This window comes from Lipotes vexillifer, unplaced genomic scaffold (assembly GCF_000442215.2).
Source record: "Lipotes vexillifer unplaced genomic scaffold, Lipotes_vexillifer_v1.1 scaffold478, whole genome shotgun sequence".
Taxonomy (NCBI): domain Eukaryota; kingdom Metazoa; phylum Chordata; class Mammalia; order Artiodactyla; family Lipotidae; genus Lipotes; species Lipotes vexillifer.
The window spans coordinates 532,254-555,582 of record NW_006779682.1 but is presented as its reverse complement, the minus strand read 5'-3'; the positions used below and the strand labels follow the sequence as shown (position 1 = coordinate 555,582).

The 23,329-nt window shown below is 56.3% G+C and overlaps 1 protein-coding gene across 1 annotated transcript in view; it reads right to left on the bottom strand.

Moving 5' to 3' along the window:
* PRDM15 (PR/SET domain 15) overlaps nt 1-23,329 on the bottom strand; it is a 60,115-nt gene that overhangs the window by 20,544 nt on the left and 16,242 nt on the right. Inside the window, 11 exon segments of the mRNA XM_007472130.1 lie at nt 2,431-2,598; nt 6,621-6,655; nt 6,657-6,678; nt 7,495-7,582; nt 7,913-8,007; nt 8,141-8,322; nt 9,687-9,807; nt 11,300-11,524; nt 12,789-12,890; nt 19,656-19,908; nt 22,074-22,227. Coding sequence (XP_007472192.1) covers nt 2,431-2,598; nt 6,621-6,655; nt 6,657-6,678; nt 7,495-7,582; nt 7,913-8,007; nt 8,141-8,322; nt 9,687-9,807; nt 11,300-11,524; nt 12,789-12,890; nt 19,656-19,908; nt 22,074-22,227 — 1,445 coding nt within the window.

Below are 23,329 nucleotides of genomic sequence, written 5' to 3'. Positions count from 1 at the left end.
CCCATTAGCGACCCCACTGAAGTCCATCTTTCTCCTGCGCCGGCCTCTCGTAAACCCACCACACGACAGGCAGCCTCCAGGCACCCCAAGCCCACCGCAAATGGCGAGGGTCATCGGGGGTCCCTGGGGAAACAGAGGAACAAGGGGCAAAATCACTGACGGCCCCAAAGAGCCTCCGCCTGAAACGTTCCGTCCCACGCACACGGCTGAGAGCGCACCACACCCCGTGTGAAATTTCATACACTGCTTTTCTCCTACTTTCGTATGGAAAGCATTTTCTCACAATATTAAGCTCTCTGAAAACAGAAAGTTTTTGGTGACTGATAAAATTCAGTCCTACAAAGAGTCTGGTTTCCCTAACTTCCCCCGCTGTGGAGCGTTTGGGGCATTTCCAACCGTTCCCACTCGCACGTGATGCTCTAATCCCCCATCAGGACCTCTTGATGCCGGAGCCGATTGCCGTCAGGTGGTGCCTCGCCAACAGGCACCCGCAGAGACGGGGCCAGCGTGAGCCCCGCCCCCTCCCCGGCAGGGGCGTTCACCTTCCAGGTGCCTCCTCTGGTGGTCCAGCATGACGTCCTTGCGGTAGAACATTTTGTTGCAGACTTCACAGGCAAACTTCTTGTCCCCATGCTTCTTCTTGTGCTTGGAAAGGTTGCTGTTGGTGGAGAAGAATCTGAAACACATCTCACACTGGAACGTCTTATCATCTGTCGAGGAAGCAGGGAAACACACAGCAACGTTTAGCCACATGACACCGACTAACGGGCTCAACATCATGGCCGAGGGACCGGCGACGAGGCGCAGGAGGAGGGCGGGGCCCGGAAACAGCACCACCTGAGCTGCCGCCGAAGCCCCCCTGCCAAGCCAGGCCTGAGCAGCGTGCAGAGCAAACAGGTAGCCCACCTCCTTCCTCCCTGGCGCCACAAGTCTCCCACAGCATCTGGGGATCCGTGGCAAGGACAGCGGCTGGACCACAGCTGTCCTTGGCCCTCCCCCCCTCCGCCAACCTGACCGCGGCGCCCGCCCCTGCTTCCCGCGGCGTCAGATGAGCGGCCTCCTGCCCCGCCCCACCGCTCCTCCGAAGTCCACCCATCACCTGCCCCTCCCCTCCCACGCGCCCTCCACAGGCTCCTCCCCCATCGCACCAAGGCATCCCCAATGTCTCCCACCTGTAGACAAAACCGTCTGGTCCCTAGGTCCCCTTTGGGAGACGTGCACCCACCCCCAGCAAACACCCCCTCCCCACAGTGAAGCCTTCAGAGATACCCACAGCCCGGTGTCCCTCCGCAGTCCCTCCCCAAAGGTGGCCAGAATGCCCCACCAGGGCCTCTGACAGTCCCCACCCTGCCCTCTCCCTCCAGGTGCCCAAGGCAGACCCTGGGGTGTCCTGTCCCCTCCCCCCGGCCTGGGGGGGTCTGCCCCCATGAGCACAGGCACAGGGGCCATCAGGGCACCTCCCCAGCTGTCTGCCTTGGCCCCAGCCACCCGGCCTCCGCCCCGGGTTCAGGGGGTCTCGGGGCCTCGGCTAGCGCTCTCCACTCAGACTTGTCCTCTGCCCTCAACCCCGCCACGCCCACCCTTGCTCCTGCCATGACACGTTAACTGCCCACGGGTCCGTCACCTAAGCCAGCCCCGAAAGGCAGCCCTCACTGCCCACGGCCCTCCTGCAGTGCCGGGAACACCGTCCCGTGTCACCTGAGCGGGTGGGCATGACAGTGTGCGTCCCCCTCCAGAGCGAGGGCCTGAGGTCACACCGCGTCACCCTCATTTCTGGGCCTTTGGCTACAGCCCACTGACCACTTCCCGTAGTCGGTAAACGTTTGCTGAATGTGCAAATCCCGGAGGCTGGAGGCCAAGTTTCGTTTTCTACAGTGACTCTGATTCCCCCATTAGCGACCCCACTGAAGTCCATCTTTCTCCTGCGCCGGCCTCTCGTAAACCCACCACACGACAGGCAGCCTCCAGGCACCCCAAGCCCACCGCAAATGGCGAGGGTCATCGGGGGTCCCTGGGGAAACAGAGGAACAAGGGGCAAAATCACTGACGGCCCCAAAGAGCCTCCGCCTGAAACGTTCCGTCCCACGCACACGGCTGAGAGCGCACCACACCCCGTGTGAAATTTCATACACTGCTTTTCTCCTACTTTCGTATGGAAAGCATTTTCTCACAATATTAAGCTCTCTGAAAACAGAAAGTTTTTGGTGACTGATAAAATTCAGTCCTACAAAGAGTCTGGTTTCCCTAACTTCCCCCGCTGTGGAGCGTTTGGGGCATTTCCAACCGTTCCCACTCGCACGTGATGCTCTAATCCCCCATCAGGACCTCTTGATGCCGGAGCCGATTGCCGTCAGGTGGTGCCTCGCCAACAGGCACCCGCAGAGACGGGGCCAGCGTGAGCCCCGCCCCCTCCCCGGCAGGGGCGTTCACCTTCCAGGTGCCTCCTCTGGTGGTCCAGCATGACGTCCTTGCGGTAGAACATTTTGTTGCAGACTTCACAGGCAAACTTCTTGTCCCCATGCTTCTTCTTGTGCTTGGAAAGGTTGCTGTTGGTGGAGAAGAATCTGAAACACATCTCACACTGGAACGTCTTATCATCTGTCGAGGAAGCAGGGAAACACACAGCAACGTTTAGCCACATGACACCGACTAACGGGCTCAACATCATGGCCGAGGGACCGGCGACGAGGCGCAGGAGGAGGGCGGGGCCCGGAAACAGCACCACCTGAGCTGCCGCCGAAGCCCCCCTGCCAAGCCAGGCCTGAGCAGCGTGCAGAGCAAACAGGTAGCCCACCTCCTTCCTCCCTGGCGCCACAAGTCTCCCACAGCATCTGGGGATCCGTGGCAAGGACAGCGGCTGGACCACAGCTGTCCTTGGCCCTCCCCCCCTCCGCCAACCTGACCGCGGCGCCCGCCCCTGCTTCCCGCGGCGTCAGATGAGCGGCCTCCTGCCCCGCCCCACCGCTCCTCCGAAGTCCACCCATCACCTGCCCCTCCCCTCCCACGCGCCCTCCACAGGCTCCTCCCCCATCGCACCAAGGCATCCCCAATGTCTCCCACCTGTAGACAAAACCGTCTGGTCCCTAGGTCCCCTTTGGGAGACGTGCACCCACCCCCAGCAAACACCCCCTCCCCACAGTGAAGCCTTCAGAGATACCCACAGCCCGGTGTCCCTCCGCAGTCCCTCCCCAAAGGTGGCCAGAATGCCCCACCAGGGCCTCTGACAGTCCCCACCCTGCCCTCTCCCTCCAGGTGCCCAAGGCAGACCCTGGGGTGTCCTGTCCCCTCCCCCCGGCCTGGGGGGGTCTGCCCCCATGAGCACAGGCACAGGGGCCATCAGGGCACCTCCCCAGCTGTCTGCCTTGGCCCCAGCCACCCGGCCTCCGCCCCGGGTTCAGGGGGTCTCGGGGCCTCGGCTAGCGCTCTCCACTCAGACTTGTCCTCTGCCCTCAACCCCGCCACGCCCACCCTTGCTCCTGCCATGACACGTTAACTGCCCACGGGTCCGTCACCTAAGCCAGCCCCGAAAGGCAGCCCTCACTGCCCACGGCCCTCCTGCAGTGCCGGGAACACCGTCCCGTGTCACCTGAGCGGGTGGGCATGACAGTGTGCGTCCCCCTCCAGAGCGAGGGCCTGAGGTCACACCGCGTCACCCTCATTTCTGGGCCTTTGGCTACAGCCCACTGACCACTTCCCGTAGTCGGTAAACGTTTGCTGAATGTGCAAATCCCGGAGGCTGGAGGCCAAGTTTCGTTTTCTACAGTGACTCTGATTGCGGTCCTCACTCTGCTGCACGGCGGACTCCCATGCCCGGGAATCGCAGCCCGGGCGCTGCTGACATTCTGGCCGGATCGCTGCGGGAGGCTGTCCTGTGCCCTGTACGTTGGGCAGCATCCCCCAGGCAGCTGTTCCAACCAAACCGGCTCCAGACTCTGCCCAGCGTCCCCGGGGACTCAGGCCTCAGCAGTTTAACTTCTGCCAGGCGGGCCCCGATGTGCAGCCCAGGTGGAGGCCCCGCGGTATCCACACAATCCCCTGTACACGCGTTTGTGCGTGTGTGGTACCTGTGCTTATCATGCAGACATTTCCATGCTTATTTTAGTGGTTACGTTATACTCTACCCACTTCATACATCTCAAGTTACTTCATCTTTTTTTTGTTGTTTTTCGCGGTACGCGGGCCTCTCGCCCTTGTGGCCTCTCCCGTTGCGGAGCACAGGCTCCGGACGCGCAGGCTCAGCGGCCACGGCTCACTGGGCCCAGCCGCTCCGCGGCACGTGGGATCTTCCCGGACCGGGGCACGAACCCACGTCCCCTGCATCGGCAGGCGGACTCCCAACCACGGCGCCCCCAGGGAAGCCCTGCTTCATCATTTTTGATATCGTAGGTAATGTAATGATGCTTTTCCTACTAGATTTCCTGGCATGGATCCTTAGGAATGAGACCACCAGAGACGAGGGCGTCTGCCATCCTGCTCTGGGAAGGGCCGCGCCTTACAGGGCTGTTCCATCGGGTCACCGGAGACCCCGCCCACTCTGGGCCTGCTAAACCACACAGGTAAGCCTCCCTCCTGGGCAGGTGGCCCACAAGCCCAGGAACCCAACAGCCGTGGAAGGTGCAGCGCGGCCCTTGGACTTTCGCTTCTTCTAACGGGTCGAGTCCCTCCCAACGTATGGAGGGGACCCACCTCTAACCATCCCCAACAGCTCCGGTGCGGCCTTCGCCGGGTGACAGCAGAGCTGGAGCAGCTGTCCGGGCCAGGCTGTCACCACGGTGGCTTTTCCTGCCATGGCGTCCACGTCACCAGTTCAGGAATCCAGGCAGGTGCTCGACGACAACCTTCTCCCCTCCCCCCCGTAATCCCTGCTGCCCTCGAGGTCTACACTCATGTTTTAACAAAATGCAGCAACTGAGAACAAACACCTGTTATGTGGTGGGCGGTCAGGCCTCTCAGCATGGCTGTGCCCCGCTCTCTGTCCGCCCCCCGCCCAGCCAGTGCCCGCCTCCCTCCTGTCTACACGCTCCCCTGTAAGGCTCGCCCCCTGCCGCAGCTGGTGACTGTTCTAATCCTCAGGCCAGAAGGCTCTGCCTTTCTGCTGGTTCATCAAAGGGAGACACCTGCCCTGCTGGCGGTCCTTGACCTGAGGGGCTGGGAGGGGTGTGCCCAGCCGCTGGTTTCCCTGGTAACTGATGTCAGTTTCCCCTACAAACGGCGGCCTCCTTCTCCCCTGAGCGGGGAAGAGCTCTGCCTGATGTGTGCTGTCTGCGCTCCGCACGTGGTGTGGCGCGGTGCGGCTTCAGGACCTTTGTTTCGGACGCGTAAGGTTCCCCCGTCCAATAAACCGCTGATGTCTCTGTTGCTGTCTCTGGGCTCTTTCTTTGGTCTCGAGGTTGGGCAGCTCCAAGGCTTGCAGGCCTGGGGGTGCAGCCCAACGTGTGGGCTCCGGTGAAGGAGGGGGCACAGGGTCACCCGGAGGCGGGACAGGGCATTTCCGGGGAGACCCTGTCTTGCCTGAGGGCCTGGACGTGAGCCTCTGGTCTTCTCTAGCTCCCTCAGGAAGGTCGAGGGCAGACGAGGGCCACCTCACACCCAGCACAGGCCCAGCTGAGTGAAAGCTTGAGTAAAAGCCCCGCAGACCCATCATTTCAAAGCTCACGCAAATCCCTGACTTCACGGTCTACGGAAGACACATTGTCCTAACGTGAACACTGTAAGAAAGTACAGCAGCCTGCAAATAACATATTACACAAATGACCTCGGCCCGCCCGGTTCATCCTTTGTCTTCCATCCAAAACTTCTGACCTTTGAAATTGTGGAGAAACTGCATTTCAATTCACTGCTGCTCTGTTAACTTCCATATAACGAAGACAGACAAACGTCTGGTTTAACAGAACTTTTTGCTGACGTGTAGCAACTGCTGCTTTGGCTTAGTACCTTCTGTTTCATTTGTGTCCAGAGAAATAAAGATAAAAAGAAGAGAACTTCTCTGCCTCAGCCTCCAGCGGGCCTCAGCTCTGTCCCGGGCCGGGACAGGGGCATCACCCTCCGCTCTGATGCCCACCCACTGAGCTCGTGCAGACCCGAGCGTGGCCTCACGGAGCGCCATCCTGCCCAGCGATAAGCACAGCTCGAGGGTCCCCTGACTGATATGGCATCAAAAGATCGGTGGATTTCCCCCAGGTTTTGGGAACACCTGGGCTGCGGAATGCAGGTGGTGTAGCACCTGGAAGTGCACCCAGAAGCTTCCAAGGCCACTTCATGCCGTGACTGACGCTCAGAGCAGCCGAAGCTCAGGTGAGACAAGACTCACCTGCCACTCAGAAAAGCCCCGCCCTGGGAGCGAGGCACTGTGGACGGAGGAAACCAGCCGCAGTTTCCAACAGGAGCCCTCAAAGCGGAACAAGCAAATGAACCAAACGAAGGGACACTGCAGAGGCTGCAGGAGCGGGTGCCGGCCACCGGCAGGGAAGGGCAGCGGCGATTTAGGTGACGGGGTAAGGGTGCCCTGCAATGCGGGCCGGCCCCCCGGCACCCTAACGAGAACCAGCACAGAGATACAGAGTGACCAGTGACACACACAGAGGGCTCAATAGGAAGGGGGGTCGGAAGCAAAGGTTAACCTGGCAGGTCTCTAAGCCGACTGCCACTGGTACCCACCCCCCAGGTGTGCGACGATGCCTAGAAGAGGGGGCCGAAAAGACAACAGCGACCCTCCGCCAACCCCATCCTCCCTGGGTGGGAACGCACCCGCCCGCCTTCCCCCACGGGACACAGGGCAAAGAGCCGCAGGGACAGGACACGGTCCTCCCCTGCCGGCCGGGCTCCTGCGCAGCCGTCCCCTGGCCGTCCACGGGGATTTACACATCGCGTACACTCGCCAGCTGCGCGCTCGGCCAGACACGGGGCCTGAGACCCTCGGCCAGGCCGAGACCCGTCGCGGCCACCAGCTGGCCCAAGCACACCGGCTTCAGCTGCACGCAAGCAGACGAGGGTCCGTGTCACGAGTGGGGACTGGGGACAGCGGCAGGCTCAGCGGAGGCCGGTGTGTGCGAGGGAGCGGCGAGGCCCTCACCTGGACCCGGGCGGGGTCCTCGGAGGGAGGAGGGCGGACGGCCCAGGAAGCTCCTGCCGAGAGCGAGGCGGAAGCCCACCCCTCCAGCCGCGAGCCCACCTCTTCAAGGACTTCTCACCGGGTCCCAGAGCAACCCTACCGCTCACCGTCCTCGGTGACGATGAAACCCCCCTGCTTCACCACGGGCTCAACTGTGGGCCATACGTGGCTGCTTTGGAGGAATAATACGATGTGAAATAAATCCCCTTTTAAAGGGAAAGTTTCGGTCTCTTGAGAGTAAGTAACAGCTGCTTGAAGCACCCCGAACGGAGGAGAAAGTTACAGGTGAGGATACCTGTTAAATCCACCTTCACCCTCTGCCGGAACACCTGGTCCCCACCCCGCCAGGTACCCGCGCCTCAGCGCCGGGCGGGGCCGCTCACCTGTCCGGCAGTTGTGAAACTCCAGCGCGCTCTGGATGCGGAAGGTCTTCTCGCAGGTGCCGCACCGGTACCTGTACTCGCTGTCGACCTGGCGGGAGGGGGGCGGGAAGCGGGGGCAGCTGGGACGCGCCCGCTCAGGGAGCTGCTCCAGCAACGGGCCCTTCCCCCCGCTACCCTCCTGCCCAGCGTAGAGCATGAACCCTGTCTGGCCGTCCCCCTGCCCTGAAAGGGAGCCCCGCGTCCGGGTGAGCTCGCTGCCCACGCGGGCCTCTCGCTCGGCCCGAGCCCTGGCGGCGCCCAGCCAGGCCCGGACCCACCTCGGCCGCTCCGGCTCCCGCTGCCCCCACCCCGTGACTCCTTCATCAACGCCAAGGGTCTGCTTTCCCCCGTCACTAGACAGCAGTGGTCCTTCACCCACCTCGTTCCTGCTGTGCTTGTAAGAGACGTGCTGCTTCAGGCTCTCCTTGCGGCTGAACAGCTTGGTACACTCCTCGCATTTAAACAGCTTGTCGCCTAAGGAACGAGCAGTGACAAGCCGCGCGCGCCACTGCTCCAGTTGCCCTGAGACCACGTGCCCGCCTGGGACACGCCGCCCGGCTCCCGGAGCGGACTGAGCCGCCCTGCACCGACGTGCGCAGGGACTCACCGTGGGAGCGCACGTGCCTGCTCAGGTTGCTGCTGTTCTGGAAGATCTTGCTGCAGATGCTGCACTGGTAGCCCCGCCTGTGCTCCCCCAGCTGCCGGACCAGCTTCCGCCGGATGCCGTGGCGGCTCGAGAGAATCAGGCTCCTCTTGAGGGTGATGCTGCCACTCTGATGGTGCGGGAACCTGCTGGGTTAGACATACCAGCTGGTGAGACCGGTGGGAGACGGGGTGGTCGGAGAAAAAAGTTCAAGGTCACAGTCACCTTGGAGAGAGGCCCTGTCAAATCCTCCTAGCCCGACACGAGAGTGGGGGGCCGTGCTCAGGCGCACCCCTGCAGCTTTGGGGCATCTGGAAGGGACAGACACCCTGAATGTACAGTGGCACCAGTTAGCTTTTCCTGTACCGGCCACTCAGCTCCCTGGGCGTTAACTCCGGCCACCAGGAAGCCTGGAGCTCAGTTTGTGCGCCGACCAGGGTAACCATAACTGTTCTCTTTTTTTCCACTTGCCTCTACCCTGTTTCACATGTTCCCTGAACCTGATTTTTCAAACATCTTCTCCCTATGAAATGTGTTTCTGACGCTAAGTTACCGAAACCCTCTGGGCAATAAGATGGAGTATAAATAAGTAGGTCAGGTTCACCATTTCTGACACTGCTCTGCTCTGTTTTCAGTTTTTCCACAGCTTCCCGAACCCTACAGGACCAGGCGCATTTTGGCCCCGTGGGAAAAGGGCTGGAAAAAAATACTGCCACCAGCTTATTCAGGCACTGCCTGAGAATAATAACTAAAATACAAACATCTTCCTCGTTCATAAAAAGAAGAAACACACAGAGCAAGGTGTTAAATTTACAGAACTGTAAATACAAACTGTCCTATCATAGCAGCATGTGTTCACAGCAGCCAAAAGGCAGAAGCAACACAAGTGTCCTCGGTGGAAGAATGAATAAACGAAATGTGGTCCATCCACACGATGGACTGTTATTCTGCCTTAAAATGCAAGGACATTCCGACACCTGCTACAACACGGGTGAACCTCGAGGGCGTTACGCTAAGTGAAATAAGCCAGTCACAAAAAGACAAACACCATGTGAGAACACTTATATGAGGTCCCTAGAGACACAGGGACCTCCTCTAAGGTCTTCACAGACACAGGAGGCAGAATGGTGGGTGCCAGGGGCTGGGGAGGGGGTGAGAGGGAGTTTCAGTTTGGGGAAGATGAAAAAGTTCCAGAGATGGGTGGAAGGCTGCATTGCAACGTGAATGTATTCAAAACCACCGAATCATACACTTAAAAAGGATTAAGATGGTAAATTTTGTACTATGTGTATTTTACTACAGTAAAAAATAGTTTTTAAAATTTTAAGCTATTTCACAGTGGATGCACTATTAACCCCCTGGGCTCCAGAGTTCCTGCTGCTTCCCAAGCACATACGTTTCCTACAAGAAGTAAACCATCCCCTCTCATCCGGCCTTCCCTCTGGAATGGATTAGCCGCCACGGCGCCTTTGCCTGTGAAGCCGGGCCCACGCCCTGCTCTGGGACATACTTTGGCACTGAGCTCGCGTCGCTGGGGGTGGCGGCCAGCTTCCCCAGAACCAGCTCCATGATCCGTTCGTCCGGCGACGCAGCCACAGGCTCGACCTCGCTCATGATCTCTGCCACTTGCTCTGTGTGGAGGGGACAGGACAAGCCGTGTCATCACCAGGGCCGGGGATGGAACGTAACCGAACCAAGATGACAGGCCCGAGGGGCCACAGCCAGGCCAACGTTGCAGACGCAGATCACAAGATTGACACAGAGGAAAAAAAAAAAAAAAACAAAAAAACTAGCGATAGTTTAGAATCCACACATTTACCTGCAGATTTAGAAAAGCAAAATATTATTCTTAACTCAAAACTGGAGTTATAATCTGTGGTTAAGTCATGACACCATCTCAATCCCTTTCGTACCACCTAAGACCGAAACACTCTGACGTACAGCGGGACCTTAGAACCTAGCTAAATCTGTCCTGACAGAGATTTGGAAATATTAATTTTTGTAATCACACAAGCCATCTTGAGTACGTTCAAAAGCAGATCAATCATTTTGTACAAGAGTCAAATATCAAATAACCACAGTGATAGGGACCCAGGCCTGAACCTCTGGACAAGTGAAATATGGGAAGGTTACATGAAAAGATTTAGCCACCTCACCTACTATGACGTCTTCCTAATGCAACTTAGAATTAGTGAAATAATCATTTAATAAACGTTTCACCTCCTTCTCCTCTACTTGTTTACAGAGAAGAAGGGAAACTGTCCAGGGGAAAGTTTAAACCACTTCTCCCGAGAACATTATGTGAGGGCTGCTCCTCTGAATTCTCTTTAATTCCAAGAAAGGATACAAATTTCTTCTCATTCTCGCAAAAGAAATCCTGGGCTACAGCAGAGAGCGAAAAGAAAAACTGCCCAGCGATCAGTAAGGAAGGTAGTGAGGGGACTCACTAGTGTCTGAGCATCACGTCTGGTCCTTACGTGCGAGACCCACCAGGAATCCTCTGGCACCGGGCACTTCTGGCAGAGGCCACGTGAGGGCCGAGGGGACATGGCATTTTGGGAATCCCACACCCGAGAATGAGGGCCCAAGGTCCCTCCAAGCTCAACTGAGGCTACTGTACAGTCAGAGAACGGCTTTAGCCACGGCCTGGAAGCCAGCTGCACGACCGTCCACAGGGGACGCGGGAGCAGACGGTGGGGCATCCACATGATGGACCAACACGGCTCGGCAGCAAAGAAGAAGAGGCAGCGGGGACCCGACTGTGGACGAGCCTCCCCTACACGCCGTGCGGGAGATGCCGGGCACAGAGAGAGTGCCCAGGACGGGAGCGCCAGTCCACGCGGAGACGAGCCGGGAAGCGGCTGGGGGGAACGGACATGCTCTCTGTCCAGATATCCGGCTACACAGGTGGACGCGCTTGTCAAAGGCCACAGCCGGCACAGCCGGCCAACTGCACTGCGAGTCGCCGTACGCGAAGGGCTGCGTCAGCGAAAGAGAAGGGCTCTGTGCCGAGTTTTGCTACCTGGCATGGAGGCAACACGGCCTCAGGTCCCTCCCCATTCCCTTCACTGCTACCCCAGGGCCAGCACCGCCTGCGGGCCCCTCCCCCGGGACCAGGCTCACCTGCGGGCTCCTTGCCTTCAACAATAACTAGAGGCTGCTCTGGTTTGGATGCTTTGGGTTTTCTCCCCCTTCGAGGCTTTTTCTTCTGCTCTTTGGCGGCACTGACACTTTTGGGAACTGCGGGAGGCTCCCCCGGGGGCACGTCTGCTTCCTTCTCCGCAGCTGAATCCTGCTGGCCGGCTGGGGGGACGCTTTTGGATTGTTCCAAATGGCCCAACAGGTGCTCTACGGGACAGGGAAGCGAAAGTATAAGGCAGGGCGTCCACTCCCAACCTCCATTTTGTTTGCTTTCAATTTTATTTGCTAATAGGGTGCCCTCTGCATAGGCGAATAAACGTTATTTCTTCTGCTTCGAAAATGACAGCATTTCCACTGCACCAGACACAACCACCATTTTAAAAAGTCAGTCAGGCGATAGAAGCAGGGCAGTTTTGTAAGATCACGTACAGTTTTGTAAAAACTAAAAGCGTGGGTACACGTGCATAAGCAAAGAGAAATTGTGGAAAAACACAGCAAAAAGGTAACGTGGGTCTCCCTACGGTGAGCTTACAGGCAATTTTTATATTCTTCTCAACGCTTATTTAAGCTTTCTAATTTTTCTACGATGAATATATAATACGATTATTTAAAAACGTAGCCTTTGAGGAGGAATAGTGATAAACATTCAATTCATAATGAACAAAACTGTCTTTCAAAACACTGCATGAAGGCCCAAAACCTTTATTTTCAACGGAAGAAACCTCAAAGGTCTCCCAAGGAAAGATAACTGGGCCACACACAGGAAACAGACAGAGATGGCCATGCTCCCTGAATGCAGGTGAGCTAGGCTCAGGCTGGCTGGAGGGCAGGGCACCAGCAAGAGGACGGAGGAGTGACCCACGAGACAGATGGGGACCAACGCCCTCAAGTGACCACTGGCGCCCGCCTGCACACTCGGCCAAGGAGCGATTCTTCCCGTCGACAACCTCGACTGGCTCACACAGGCCTTGGTGTGAAGTGGCTGCTGTCTCCCCATTTGTTCCACGCCCAGGGCCACTGTGCAGGGCGAGTGCCCTCGAGGGGCCAGGGAAGGAGAGGGGTGAGGGATGAGGGAAGGAAAGTTTTAAAGCAAACAACGTTACGTGCCGCGTGTCACGGGAAGGGTTTGCAAGTTTGGCCGCACAGCAGGACAAGCTGACGATGCGGCCGCCCGGCTGCAAATGCTCGGAGAGAGACTGAGCCCACATCAAACTAATGCTCTGCTGAGCTTCAGAGAAAGAAGACAAGATGCCTCGCTGCCAGACACGCAGAGAACTTCAAGCCAAAGCACAGATCCCGGGAGGAGGCCTGGGAGACACAGGCTGGGAGCTGAGCTGCTCCCGCAAAGCCAGGGAACTCCCGTGTGTTCTGCCACCATCCCAGAGGGATGGCGTGGAAGTGACAGAGCACATCAGGGTGAGCGCAGCGCGGGACTCGCTGGCGTCTGGCTGAGCAGGCACCTGCCCCTTACCATTCAGCAGCTGCAGCTCAAGGAAGGCGGCCGAACACACCTTGCACACCCACCGGCTGGGTTCTGCCTCCACTGGCGTGCTGCTCTCTGGGGTGCCTGCAGCTTCAAAAGACAAGAGGGGGAGGTGGTCCAGCAGCTGCTCTCTCTGTGCAGCCCAGCCCAGTGCAGGGCACACCTGCCCTCGTAGGAGGTGACCATGACAGCGGTAACAACTGCCACCGCTTGGGAGCAGGTCCAATGCTCCAGGCACCGTTCTCAGAGTTTTACCTAAACGGACTCGTTCGTGCCTGTGAATGTCCCCATTTCACAGATGAGGAAGCCAGGCACAGAGCACTGGAACCAGGGCCTGACGCAGGGCTGTCACCAGTCACGGAAACGTGGCCTCCTCCCAGAAGCCAGTCTGGTGGGACCAGACACCACCACCACCCCCCCACCGCATACAACTTCAAGAAAAGAAAAAATGCATGCTACGGCCCACATCGAATTCCCCAACCTCTCACTGGCTCATGTGACAAGAAAGGGTGGAACCCCAAACAGCCAGGCCATGTGCCCTGGTGTGGCCACAGCTCCTGCCCAGCGCTGGCCAGCAGAGCTTTCTGCAATGACAGAAATGTTCTGTAACTGCTGGCCAGGGGGGCAGCCACGTGCGCTGAGTGCTCCTGAGGAACTGGACTTTCACTTTTATTGAATTTAGGTTGAAACAGCCGCCTGGGGCAGGTGCTTACTGCAGAGGCAGTGCCCCTAGCCCTCCCGGCACCCCCGTGGGAGTCTGGGGGCGGGGGGAGATGACCAGGGTCTATGGAACACAGAGGGAGACCCTGGCTGCTCAGGGTCCTTTTCAGAAAAAACTACCGATGCTCTTGTGAGACCTCAGAGTTGGGGATGTAATGGAGAAGAAACTTGGTACTCTGTTACAAGTTAATCACTAAAGGGATGTTGCCTATAAGCTTAAATTATACCTAATGGCCCCTCACTGGGAACTGTGCCTCCCAGGTAAAGACAGTAAAACTAAAATACCTTTGTTTGGCTCACAGGAAACCTCCTGACCAGGCTCACCTGTGAATGGCTGCAGGAAGGAAGAAAGTAACACATCCCCTGACCGGAACCAGGAAATGCCTGATTTTATTCCCTCCCCTTTTAGTATAAAAGCAGCCTGAATTCTAACTCAGCTGGTTCTTTGGGACACGAGTCCACCATCTCCTCGGTCTGCTGGCTTTCCAAATAAAGTCGCTATTTCTTGCCCCAACTGGTCTCTCGATTTACTGGCTGCTTGTGTGGTGAGCAGTACAAGCTGACTTGGTAACGGGGACATTCTAAGTGAATGTACGTTCGTGATTTCCTGGCCCAGGAAACTGATTCGCTAAACCCCACGTGGCAGCCTGTCAGGGCTGGACGGGGGCCACCAGCCCTCACCGCCACCTCCACTCCCATCTCCGTGCAGCTTGTGTTGACACGCACGACCCACCGCAACCCTCCGGGGCCACTCACAAAGCAAAACCATCCAGAAGAGCGACTGCACATGCGTTCAGAACCAGGAAAAAGCACACCTCTGTCTGTGTCAAAAAACAGTGATAAGGGCTTCCCTGGTGGCGCAGTGGTTGAGAGTCCGCCTGCCGATGCAGGGGACACGGGTTCGTGCCCCGGTCCGGGAAGATCCCACGTGCCGCAGAGCGGCTGCGCCCGTGAGCCATGGCCGCTGAGCCTGCGCGTCCGGAGCCTGTGCTCCGCAACGGGAGAGGCCACAACAGTGAAAGGCCCGCGTACCGCGAAAAAAAAAAACCCCAAAATAGCGATAAGGTTGCAAAGGATGGAAGAAACAGATGGAGACCACTGCTGAAACTGTTTGCAGGCATCTTCTGAGTCTCCGTAAGATAACAAGAAGAGAGAAATGTAACTGCAGTATGAAATTTTTGGTTATACCAAAGGCAGAGCAGAAAGAGTGGAGAGCGTGCAGCCCAGAAGCAGGGCGCCTTTGTGGGGTGTGCCCTGCGGCCCAGCCTCCGCTCTCCTCTGTGCCCATCTCTGGGAATCCACAGAAGAGAATCAGGAGGAAATCAGGGCCAAATTCCTGCATCTCACTCACCTTCCCACACACACACGGTTCTAAAGAGGGCAAAGCACTCTTGCACAGGAGAGTTTCAGAGAAGGAGGCTGAGAAGGGGGTAGCTGGCAGTGGATACTCGGGAATAAAGGCAATTTCTTTTCATCTGAGTGAGCTGCTATCTCTCCACCACGAGGTCCCTGCCCAAGAATGGAATTCACATAGGCCTGACCTGTGACCTGATCTTCGGCAGGAAACCCATCTCTTCAGCCTGGTGTCCTGAACGCTAGGTCAACGGGACTAACTAGAAGAACCAGTCACGACTGCTGTCCTCCCACCGAGGGCCGCACTCTATTTTCCAAAAATTATCTTTAAAAGATAAGACTTGGGCTTCCCTGGTGGCGCAGTGGTCGGGAGTCCGCCTGCCGATGCAGGGGACGCGGGCTCGTCTCTGATTGCTGGAAGTCATAAAATTTAGAATGAGGAAATCCTTACTAAGCAAAGATGCTTTTTTAAAGGAGTATGTTGGGGTTGGTTAGAGAATGAGATTGTAGTGGTGATAAAATGATAAAAAGGAAAGTCAGTGGCCCAGCAAAGTGTGAAATACTCATAACTGGCCTTATTACTTCATTTTTGGCATTTGTCAAAAGGGGCAACCCTAAAGATAATGTGAAAAAAGAACTAGAAATATTTCAAGGACAGAGTAGAAAATGAAGCCCCTGGGCTCCTTTTGAAAGGTCTAAAATTTTAATTTGTTATGATGCGCTAACTCAATTTTCTTTTTGGCTTAATTGAGGTAGTACCTTTCCTCAAAATATCCATAAAATCCACTTTTTAAAATGTAAAATTCAGCCTCTACCAACTGAACCCTTTATAGTAAAAAAAAAAAAAAAAAAAAAGACTTAAGAGAAAATTAGGCAGCAACGAGAAGGCAATTCCTCATCCCAAGCACTCACACGCCCAACAAAAGAGAAGTGTCTACGCAAAACGAAACAGTAGCTGGCAGTGGAGAGACAGGGAGAAGGCCCACAGCAGGACGGTCAGCAAAACGTGTAACGAAGATCAATCACGTGGTACATCAGCATGTGCAGCAAGACCTCAACCACGCAGAAGTGCACGGCTTTTTAAACGACGGAAAAGAAATGGCAGAACTACAGGGACAGAGGGTAGATGCTGGCCGCCAGGGGATGGAGTACAGAGCTGTACAAGGGAACCGTCTGGGGTGCTGAGAACATTCTACATCTTGATTGTGGTGGAGCTCACACAACTGTAGACATTTGTCCAAACTCTGAACTGTCCACCTAAAATCGCTATTTTATTGTTTGTTAACTACACGCCCATAGTGCTAGTTTTTTTAAAACTATTAGAAAATGCTAATCAAAAATGCTAAGAGTCGTTAAGATGGTGATGTTATATGTGATTTAAAACTTCCCCAAATGTTATGAAATGTACTTATATTTCATTTTTTTCACTAGAAAGGTGATTTTGAAACTCTGATGCTGACAGCCGACTCTGAACCCCACGCATCCGCCCGCTGAGACCACTGGGCTTCTGGGCCTCCTCCTTCACCGGCGAATGGGCCCAGGTGTGTGTAAAGAAGAAAAGCCAGCCTTAATGTGAGCTCAAGGAGAACATGTGATTAGAAAAGTAAATCCACTACCAGAAAAAAAAAGACAGATTAATTTTTGAAAGGAGTGTGCCAGGTAGAAGGAAACCCACTTCCCTCTGTATTTAAAAGTCTACTCTGCCAGTCTACAAATCGGCCGATCTCTATGGCAAACATCTACGACAAAGATGTCTGAAGCAAATTCAAAAAAGAGAGAGAACTAATGAGCCTTAGCAGTTCCGATGCTCACCTAGAAAGTTTATAAATAGTGTAGAGGCAGACTGCTCCTTGCCCGTGGGCCCCCTCAGGACTCTTCTGGAACAAACTGGTGGTTCCTAAGGCCCCTTCACCTTGCTCTGACCCACCCCCATCGGGCTAAAGGTGCAGCGATGGCCACAAAGGCCCCGTGTGATCTCATGGTGCGTCCAGACCAGAGGCGGGATGGGGAACGGCCTCATCTCATGAGGGGCAGAGGTGAAGCCATCTCCCTACCTGTCAGATCTGGATAATCAGAATCATGCAGAAAACCAGCTTTCCACAGGTTTCCAGGCCTCTCTTCACAGGTCTCATCTGCTCCCGTTACTGAGAAGTGGGCACTCGGTAACCCAGTACTCTCAACGCACGGCTTCCGATGGGTGAGGTGTTCAAAACACACACCTGAGACCGCCCTGGGCCCTGGGCACCTGGATGGGTGGGGCTGGAGCAGGGTTCCAGAAGCCTCTCTGTGCCAGGAGGGGATGTCAGGGGAGGGGGGAGGGGCTTGGGGAAGAGGCTGGGCAGGAGGCCAGGGTGGTAGGAGACAACGTGGGGGTCCTAGGGCGGCTGCCACGTCCCTAGGTGCAGCAATGGTACTGGCGCCCGCAGCACTGCCTGGGCCAATCGGTCACTCAGCAGGGGGCTCTCCCAGGAAGGAAAGAAACAAGGAGCCCAACTAACCGACTAGTTAACAGTAGTCAGTAACTTTCATCACATTGCCAAGAAATATGTGCTTACCATTTGTCCCAAAACAGAAAGTGAAAAAAATCATAAAAGCTATTTCTAAAATTTTAGAGTACCTAAGTTGCTTATTTATTTCCCCAATTCAGAAGCGAGTTTAGCGTGACCACGCTGCTTGCCTGGTTATTAACAGTGCCCTACATTCTCAGAAGCCCAGAGGAGGGGCCACAGCTACCCTAGTGTCCTGCCTGAGAACGGTTAGAACGGAGTCAGGAGGCAGGTGTTGGACAACACGGTCCTGGGCTAATTTCATGAAGATCTATGCTCTCCAACGCAGCCCCAGATTAAAGAGCCCTCCGGAGGCAAAAAGCCAACAACAACTGGAACTCTGATAAGGGGAGGTGACCTCTGTGTTGACTTTGACCTTGAGAGCCATGAGGGGCATGCATGCCACCTCCAGGACACAACTGACAAGGTCAGACTCTACAAGCCAAACCCTGACGTGCAGTCTGGGCTGGTCCCGGGACATGCACGGGGTAAGGAATCCACGACACGAGAAAACCAGGTCAGGAAGATCCTGGTGACCCTGGACAGCACCCAGGGAGTTGGCCTCACCTCGGTGCTTGAAAAAGACTCCTGATCCCGTGGAGTGCCACTGCAGGTGCCTCCCAGGGGCAGGGGCAGGGCCAGGTACCCGGTTTTAGCAAATCCTAGGGGCTAGAGCAGTCTGGTGAAAAATCCAGGGTCTCTCCAAATTCTTTCTGCCCCCTTTACTATCAAAATAAAGAAAGGCCCATCAAGCCCAGTCTCCCTCTGCAAATATCCCTGTGAAGATGCAAACCCTCTCCTGCCACCAGACCCCGAGTGCAGCCATCTGTCACTCCCGGAGCACCCCCCAGAGGCTCCACGGGCCCCCATCACCCAGCCAGCCTGCAGTGACTGAAGAGGGGTCCTGGAAATTCATATCCGCCTGGAACCTTTGGGTAGGGTCTTTGCAGTGGTAACCAAGATGGGTCAGACTGGTTGAGGGTGGTCCTAAATCCAGTGACTGGTGTCCTCATAAGGAGAGAACCCAGAGACACAGGGAGAGACCTAGGCAGGCATGGGGTGCTGCAGCTACAATCCAGGATCGCCGAGGGCTGTCGGCAACACCAGAGCTTGGAAATCCAGACCTTGGACTCCAAACTTCCAGACTGTGAGACAACACATTTCTTTTGTTTTAGCCCCGGTTTGTGGTGCTTTGTCTGGGATGCCTCACGGGTACCTCCCTCCCTCTCTCACTCTGCCACGTGAGCCCACCGGAAGCAGCTCCCAAACCTCCGCCACGACGCACACGTGGGACAGACCAGAACCTCCCAAGCCTGTACGGAGCTGTCCGTACCCCATGGTGCTCATAATAAGAGGGATCATCTCCTTGTCAGAACCCTGTTGTCCGGGGGTCAGAAGGAAAGTCAATGTCAGCTTCTCCCCGCCACAGGAAGTAATCTTCGTGGCAGCGACAAGCATGTCTGCCCCGGGCAGGACCAAGTGGAGCCGTATGAAAGCCCTGCTCTCCCAGGTCGCAGTGCCACGTGTAAGCCACTTCACGTGGTCCCTCAAGGTCAGGTGGAGAGGATGAACACCCCAAAGGACCCACAGCGTGGGTAGAAAAGATTTAAATTCATCGGCCCCCTTCACGAGGTGATACCCCCGACCCCAGGTCAGCAGGACACGCATTCTGATTTGCTTTTCCAAAAGGATGTCGGTGAGTCACACGTGACTCCACTAGGTCTTTCTTTGACAACACATGCTACACAGGCACACACATGCGTATACACAGGCGCATGCACACGCACACCCCGACCTCCAGGAAGAGGCTGCTGGAAGGTGGCTAGCACCAACACTGGAGCCAGAATCCGGGTTCAAACGCTGATTCCGTCACTCTTTGCACTGTGATTCAGGGAAGTTTCCTTAACCTCTCTGTGCTCCGTTCCCTCCGCCCAAGCCCTGGGGCCACAACCTGACCCCCAGGGACCAGGTAGGTGAGTGACGCGTGTGAAGCCGCAGAGTTGGGGACAGAGCTGCCTGCCAGCAAGCGCCTGGCTTGGGGCAAGCTCTTCTAACGGTTTCTCGGCCCAGATATTCAACCAGCAGACCCACAGACCCACCACGTGGTGTCAGGACCGAGCCCACGGTGCTCCCCAGGCCCGCGGGCCTCCCCGGCCCGACTCTTCTCACTAACACCGGGCTGCTGCGTGCGGCCAAGGGGCCGTGGGTCCCGGCGGGGCGGCAGGACGGCACGTACCGTGGAGGCCCGGGCAGGCCTGCCTCAGCATGGGCTTGTCCATCCTCTTGGCGTAGAAGGCCGCATACCACACGCGCAGCTCGGTGCCCGGGGGGATGTCGCGCGAGGTGGTAAAGTACACGTCGCTGCCGTGCTGGAAGGCCGTCAGGTTCTGGTGCCCGGGCTCCGCTGCCGGCCGCACCAGCATCATCCAGTTGCAGTCATCCTCGTTGGAGGTGTCGAAGCACACGGGGTGCCCGTCCTTCTGGAACACCTGGGGGTGAGCGCGGCCCGCCCAGGGGCCGGGGCGGGGGCTGGTTATCCACCAGTGTGCGTGTCAGCGTGTGTGTGTGTGTGTGAGAGAAGGGGGGGCTGCTGAGTGACCAGTCTGGACGGCACCACATCAGAGGCCAAACCGTGCTCCATACAGACCTATTTAGGCATTTACAGTGGTGGGAGGGCAGAGGGAGAGCCCTGAACAGGTCAGGCTGATCACAAGCAGAAGGGAAGCAGGAGACACAGCAAAAGGTCAGGTGTCACCGGGAGACCCTAGCTCTCCGCATGGCTCAGGTGGGAACTGGGACGCCTAATTTCCACCTGTGGTCCAGGTGGGCACCCGGACGCGTGCATCCTGCTGCATGGGGAAACCTGAGTTCTGCTCCTAGGCCAGGAGTTATCAGGAGACCTGAGTTCTATGCGTGGCCCGGCTGGGAACTAGGACATCTGAGGTCTACTTGTGGTCCAGGTGTAGAACCTGGACACTCAAGTTCTAATCAGCTTTCAAGTGGGCATGAAGGCGCTTCTTGAGTTCTACTCCTGGCCCAGGTGTCATCGGGACACCTCAATTCTAGGCATGGCCCAGGTGGGAATCAGGACACCTGAGCTCTACTCCAGTTCCAGACGTCATCGGGACACCTGAACTCTACACCTGGCCCAGGTGGCATTGGGACACCTGAGTTCTACTCCCGGCTCTGCTGCAAGTATGGTCAGTGACTTTAGCAAAGTTCCTCAATCTTTATAAGCTGCACCCTCATCTGCAAAGCAGCACCACTGTTTTATGGATTAAATGCAGGCAGGGACCAGGGGGAGAAGCTTGGATATTTTGAAGCTCAAAGTGACCACATGGAATAGGGGGCTCCTGTCCACCATTTTCTGATGCAATCATTGCTTCCTCGTTGTAGGAAGAAATCTCCCCCCTCTCCTGGGCTTTTCCTGTAGGGGCTCCCCACTGCTAAGAGCTAGAGGCCCCCTTTGAGGATGGAGCCCTCGGAAGCAAGGGGAGGGGGCAGAGGGGTCCACCAGGTGCCTAACGACCCTGAGCCAGGGTGGGAACTGCTCCCTTGCCCTCCCTCCATGGGCATAAAGCTGGCCCCAGCACCCAGGTAACCAACGCTGAGCCTGTGCTGGAAACAACTCAACACGAGACACAGACCTTCAGAATCTGAGTCGCTGAAAGAAACCAAAACAGGCACAAAGGACTTTTTCAAAGGGGCCTCGGCCAACCTCGGGCCCATAGCGATTACGTGCATCAGCCCCAGGCCTCTTTACCTCACGCCTTCACATAAAATAACGTTTCTTTCTTTTCTTTCTTTGTGAACAAGTCAAGTGCCTTTCCTTCCGCTCTGCTGTGCTGAAATCTGCCTTGTAAACTCAGTTCTCCAAGGACTGGCGAAACTCCGCAGTCACCTAGATCACCTCTGTCCTGAAACACGTGGGTCTCTGCTAAGGGTCTCCAGGAGAGCTCACCTCTCGGGGTAACCACTGCCCGACCAGCACCTGTTCCTCTCTGTTTATGTCACAGGTGTTTTTGAAGGCTGGCTGAGGCTGGGCGCGTACTGGGTGCGGGGACAGAGCTGTGACTGACACCCACGTCCCTCGCCTCACGGTGACTCCGTGGGTCTCACTTTAAGTGATCCAAGCCCCTCCCACCGATTCCCTTCCATTTTGTTTTCCTCAGCGTCATATAAAAGCTGTCATTTTCCAGCCTGATGTGCTTTTCAGAGCTGCCAAATTTTGCACTGGCCTCTCCTCAAGGCCTCGACAAGACACCTTCCTTTCGAAAGAGCCTTGCAAAGTATCCTACGCTCTGCACCGGTGTGAAAATACTAAAGCACCTCTGCAAAAATACTAACGCACTCCTGCAAAAATCCACAGAAAGCGCCCCCCTCCTAAAGCCTGCGCTGGGGGGTCTACTCTTGCAGATGTTTTAAATAGACTCTCTTTAATGTCTTGCAAAATACTAACTTAACTCTGATTCTCTTGTGATAGAAAAACTAAAAAAAAATCTGAACATTGTCTCGGAAATTCAGCAGAACTATAATACCTAGAGCTGTTTCCAAGACATTTGTGAATCACTGGAGATCAGCGGGCATCGCCCCATCTGCACGAGGAAGGTCACAAAGCAGGGGTTCTGCCTCCCCCACTGGCCCCAGCTTTTACCTTCAAAGGAAACGCAGACTCCTTCTCCCATTTGGCGACTCTCCTCGACTCAAATGGGCCAAACTGCGTGCGCTTGACGAGCTGGGTCACAGCAAACACCCCCTCAGCTCCATCTTCCAGGCGTCTGATCTCCAGGTTGGAGGGAAGGGACGACCTAGAAATAGAACAAAGCAAGAGACTCTCGGCCCCGGGCATCCACTGACCGAGGTGCCACCCACACCAGGGGACAAGAGGGTTAGGATGACGGAAAAGGTCGCTCTCACTGTCCCCCCCAGAGTAGGCGATAGATGGGCGTTGACTCGAGGATGCGTTTAAAATCCCCGCCCAGGAGACAGAGCCGATGCGTGTGTATGCGCGCGCGCGCACACACACACACACACACACACACACACAAACACACACATCCTAAGTGTGGGCTTCAATCGGCCAACAGAGAGAGGAGGACCACAGAGAGACCACAAAGAGGTGCCACGTGTAACGTACCACGGGGAAGACAAGAAGTGCCACCACATTCCGAAGACCAGAAAAGCATTTCCAGCCAGGCTGCACTGGGCTGGTTTCATCGAGGATGTGGCCTTTCTAAGTAAACTCAGAGAATATCAAGGATGGGGCACGCGTGCCAGCGGGAAGGCATGTGGGCTGGGACCCTGCGTGAGCCAAGGCCAGGGTCAGCCTGGCCCACGTCGGGAGTGGGGCAGACCCCCAGGGCGCCTGGAGCACACACCCCTCACAGGAGCGAGCAGGGGGGCTGAGATGAGGAACCTATCATAGAGGGACTGATGGCTCCCACGGGAACTTTGTGGGCAACAGGCAACCACTGAAGGTTTTGGAAGAGAGCTCATCAGGTCTGTACTTTAGGCGAAATTAGTTATCTCTGCTTTGTGCAGGGAAGTAACAGGAAGACAAGGAAATAAAGAGGCTGGGAAAACCAGTTGGGCGGCTTCTAGGAACAGCATTGATTAGATGACAATTTTAGTGCCACTACGTGCCAGGCCCTAAATCAGGTGTAACGATCACGGCAACTTTCCAAGGGGCAGTTATTCTCTCCACTTTACAGATGAGGCAACTAAGGTGCAGACAGGAGCACGTCTCGTCCGGGTTCAAACAGCTACTACATGGTAGGTGGGGCTGTGCCCCTCCCCCCCCCCCCCCCGGGCAAGAGAGACAGAAAAGCCTCTCAGGCTGGTGAGTGCTGGTCGGCACCAATCCTCTGTGCGGGAATCTCTCCGCTTTGCCCTCCGCACCCCTGTTGCTGC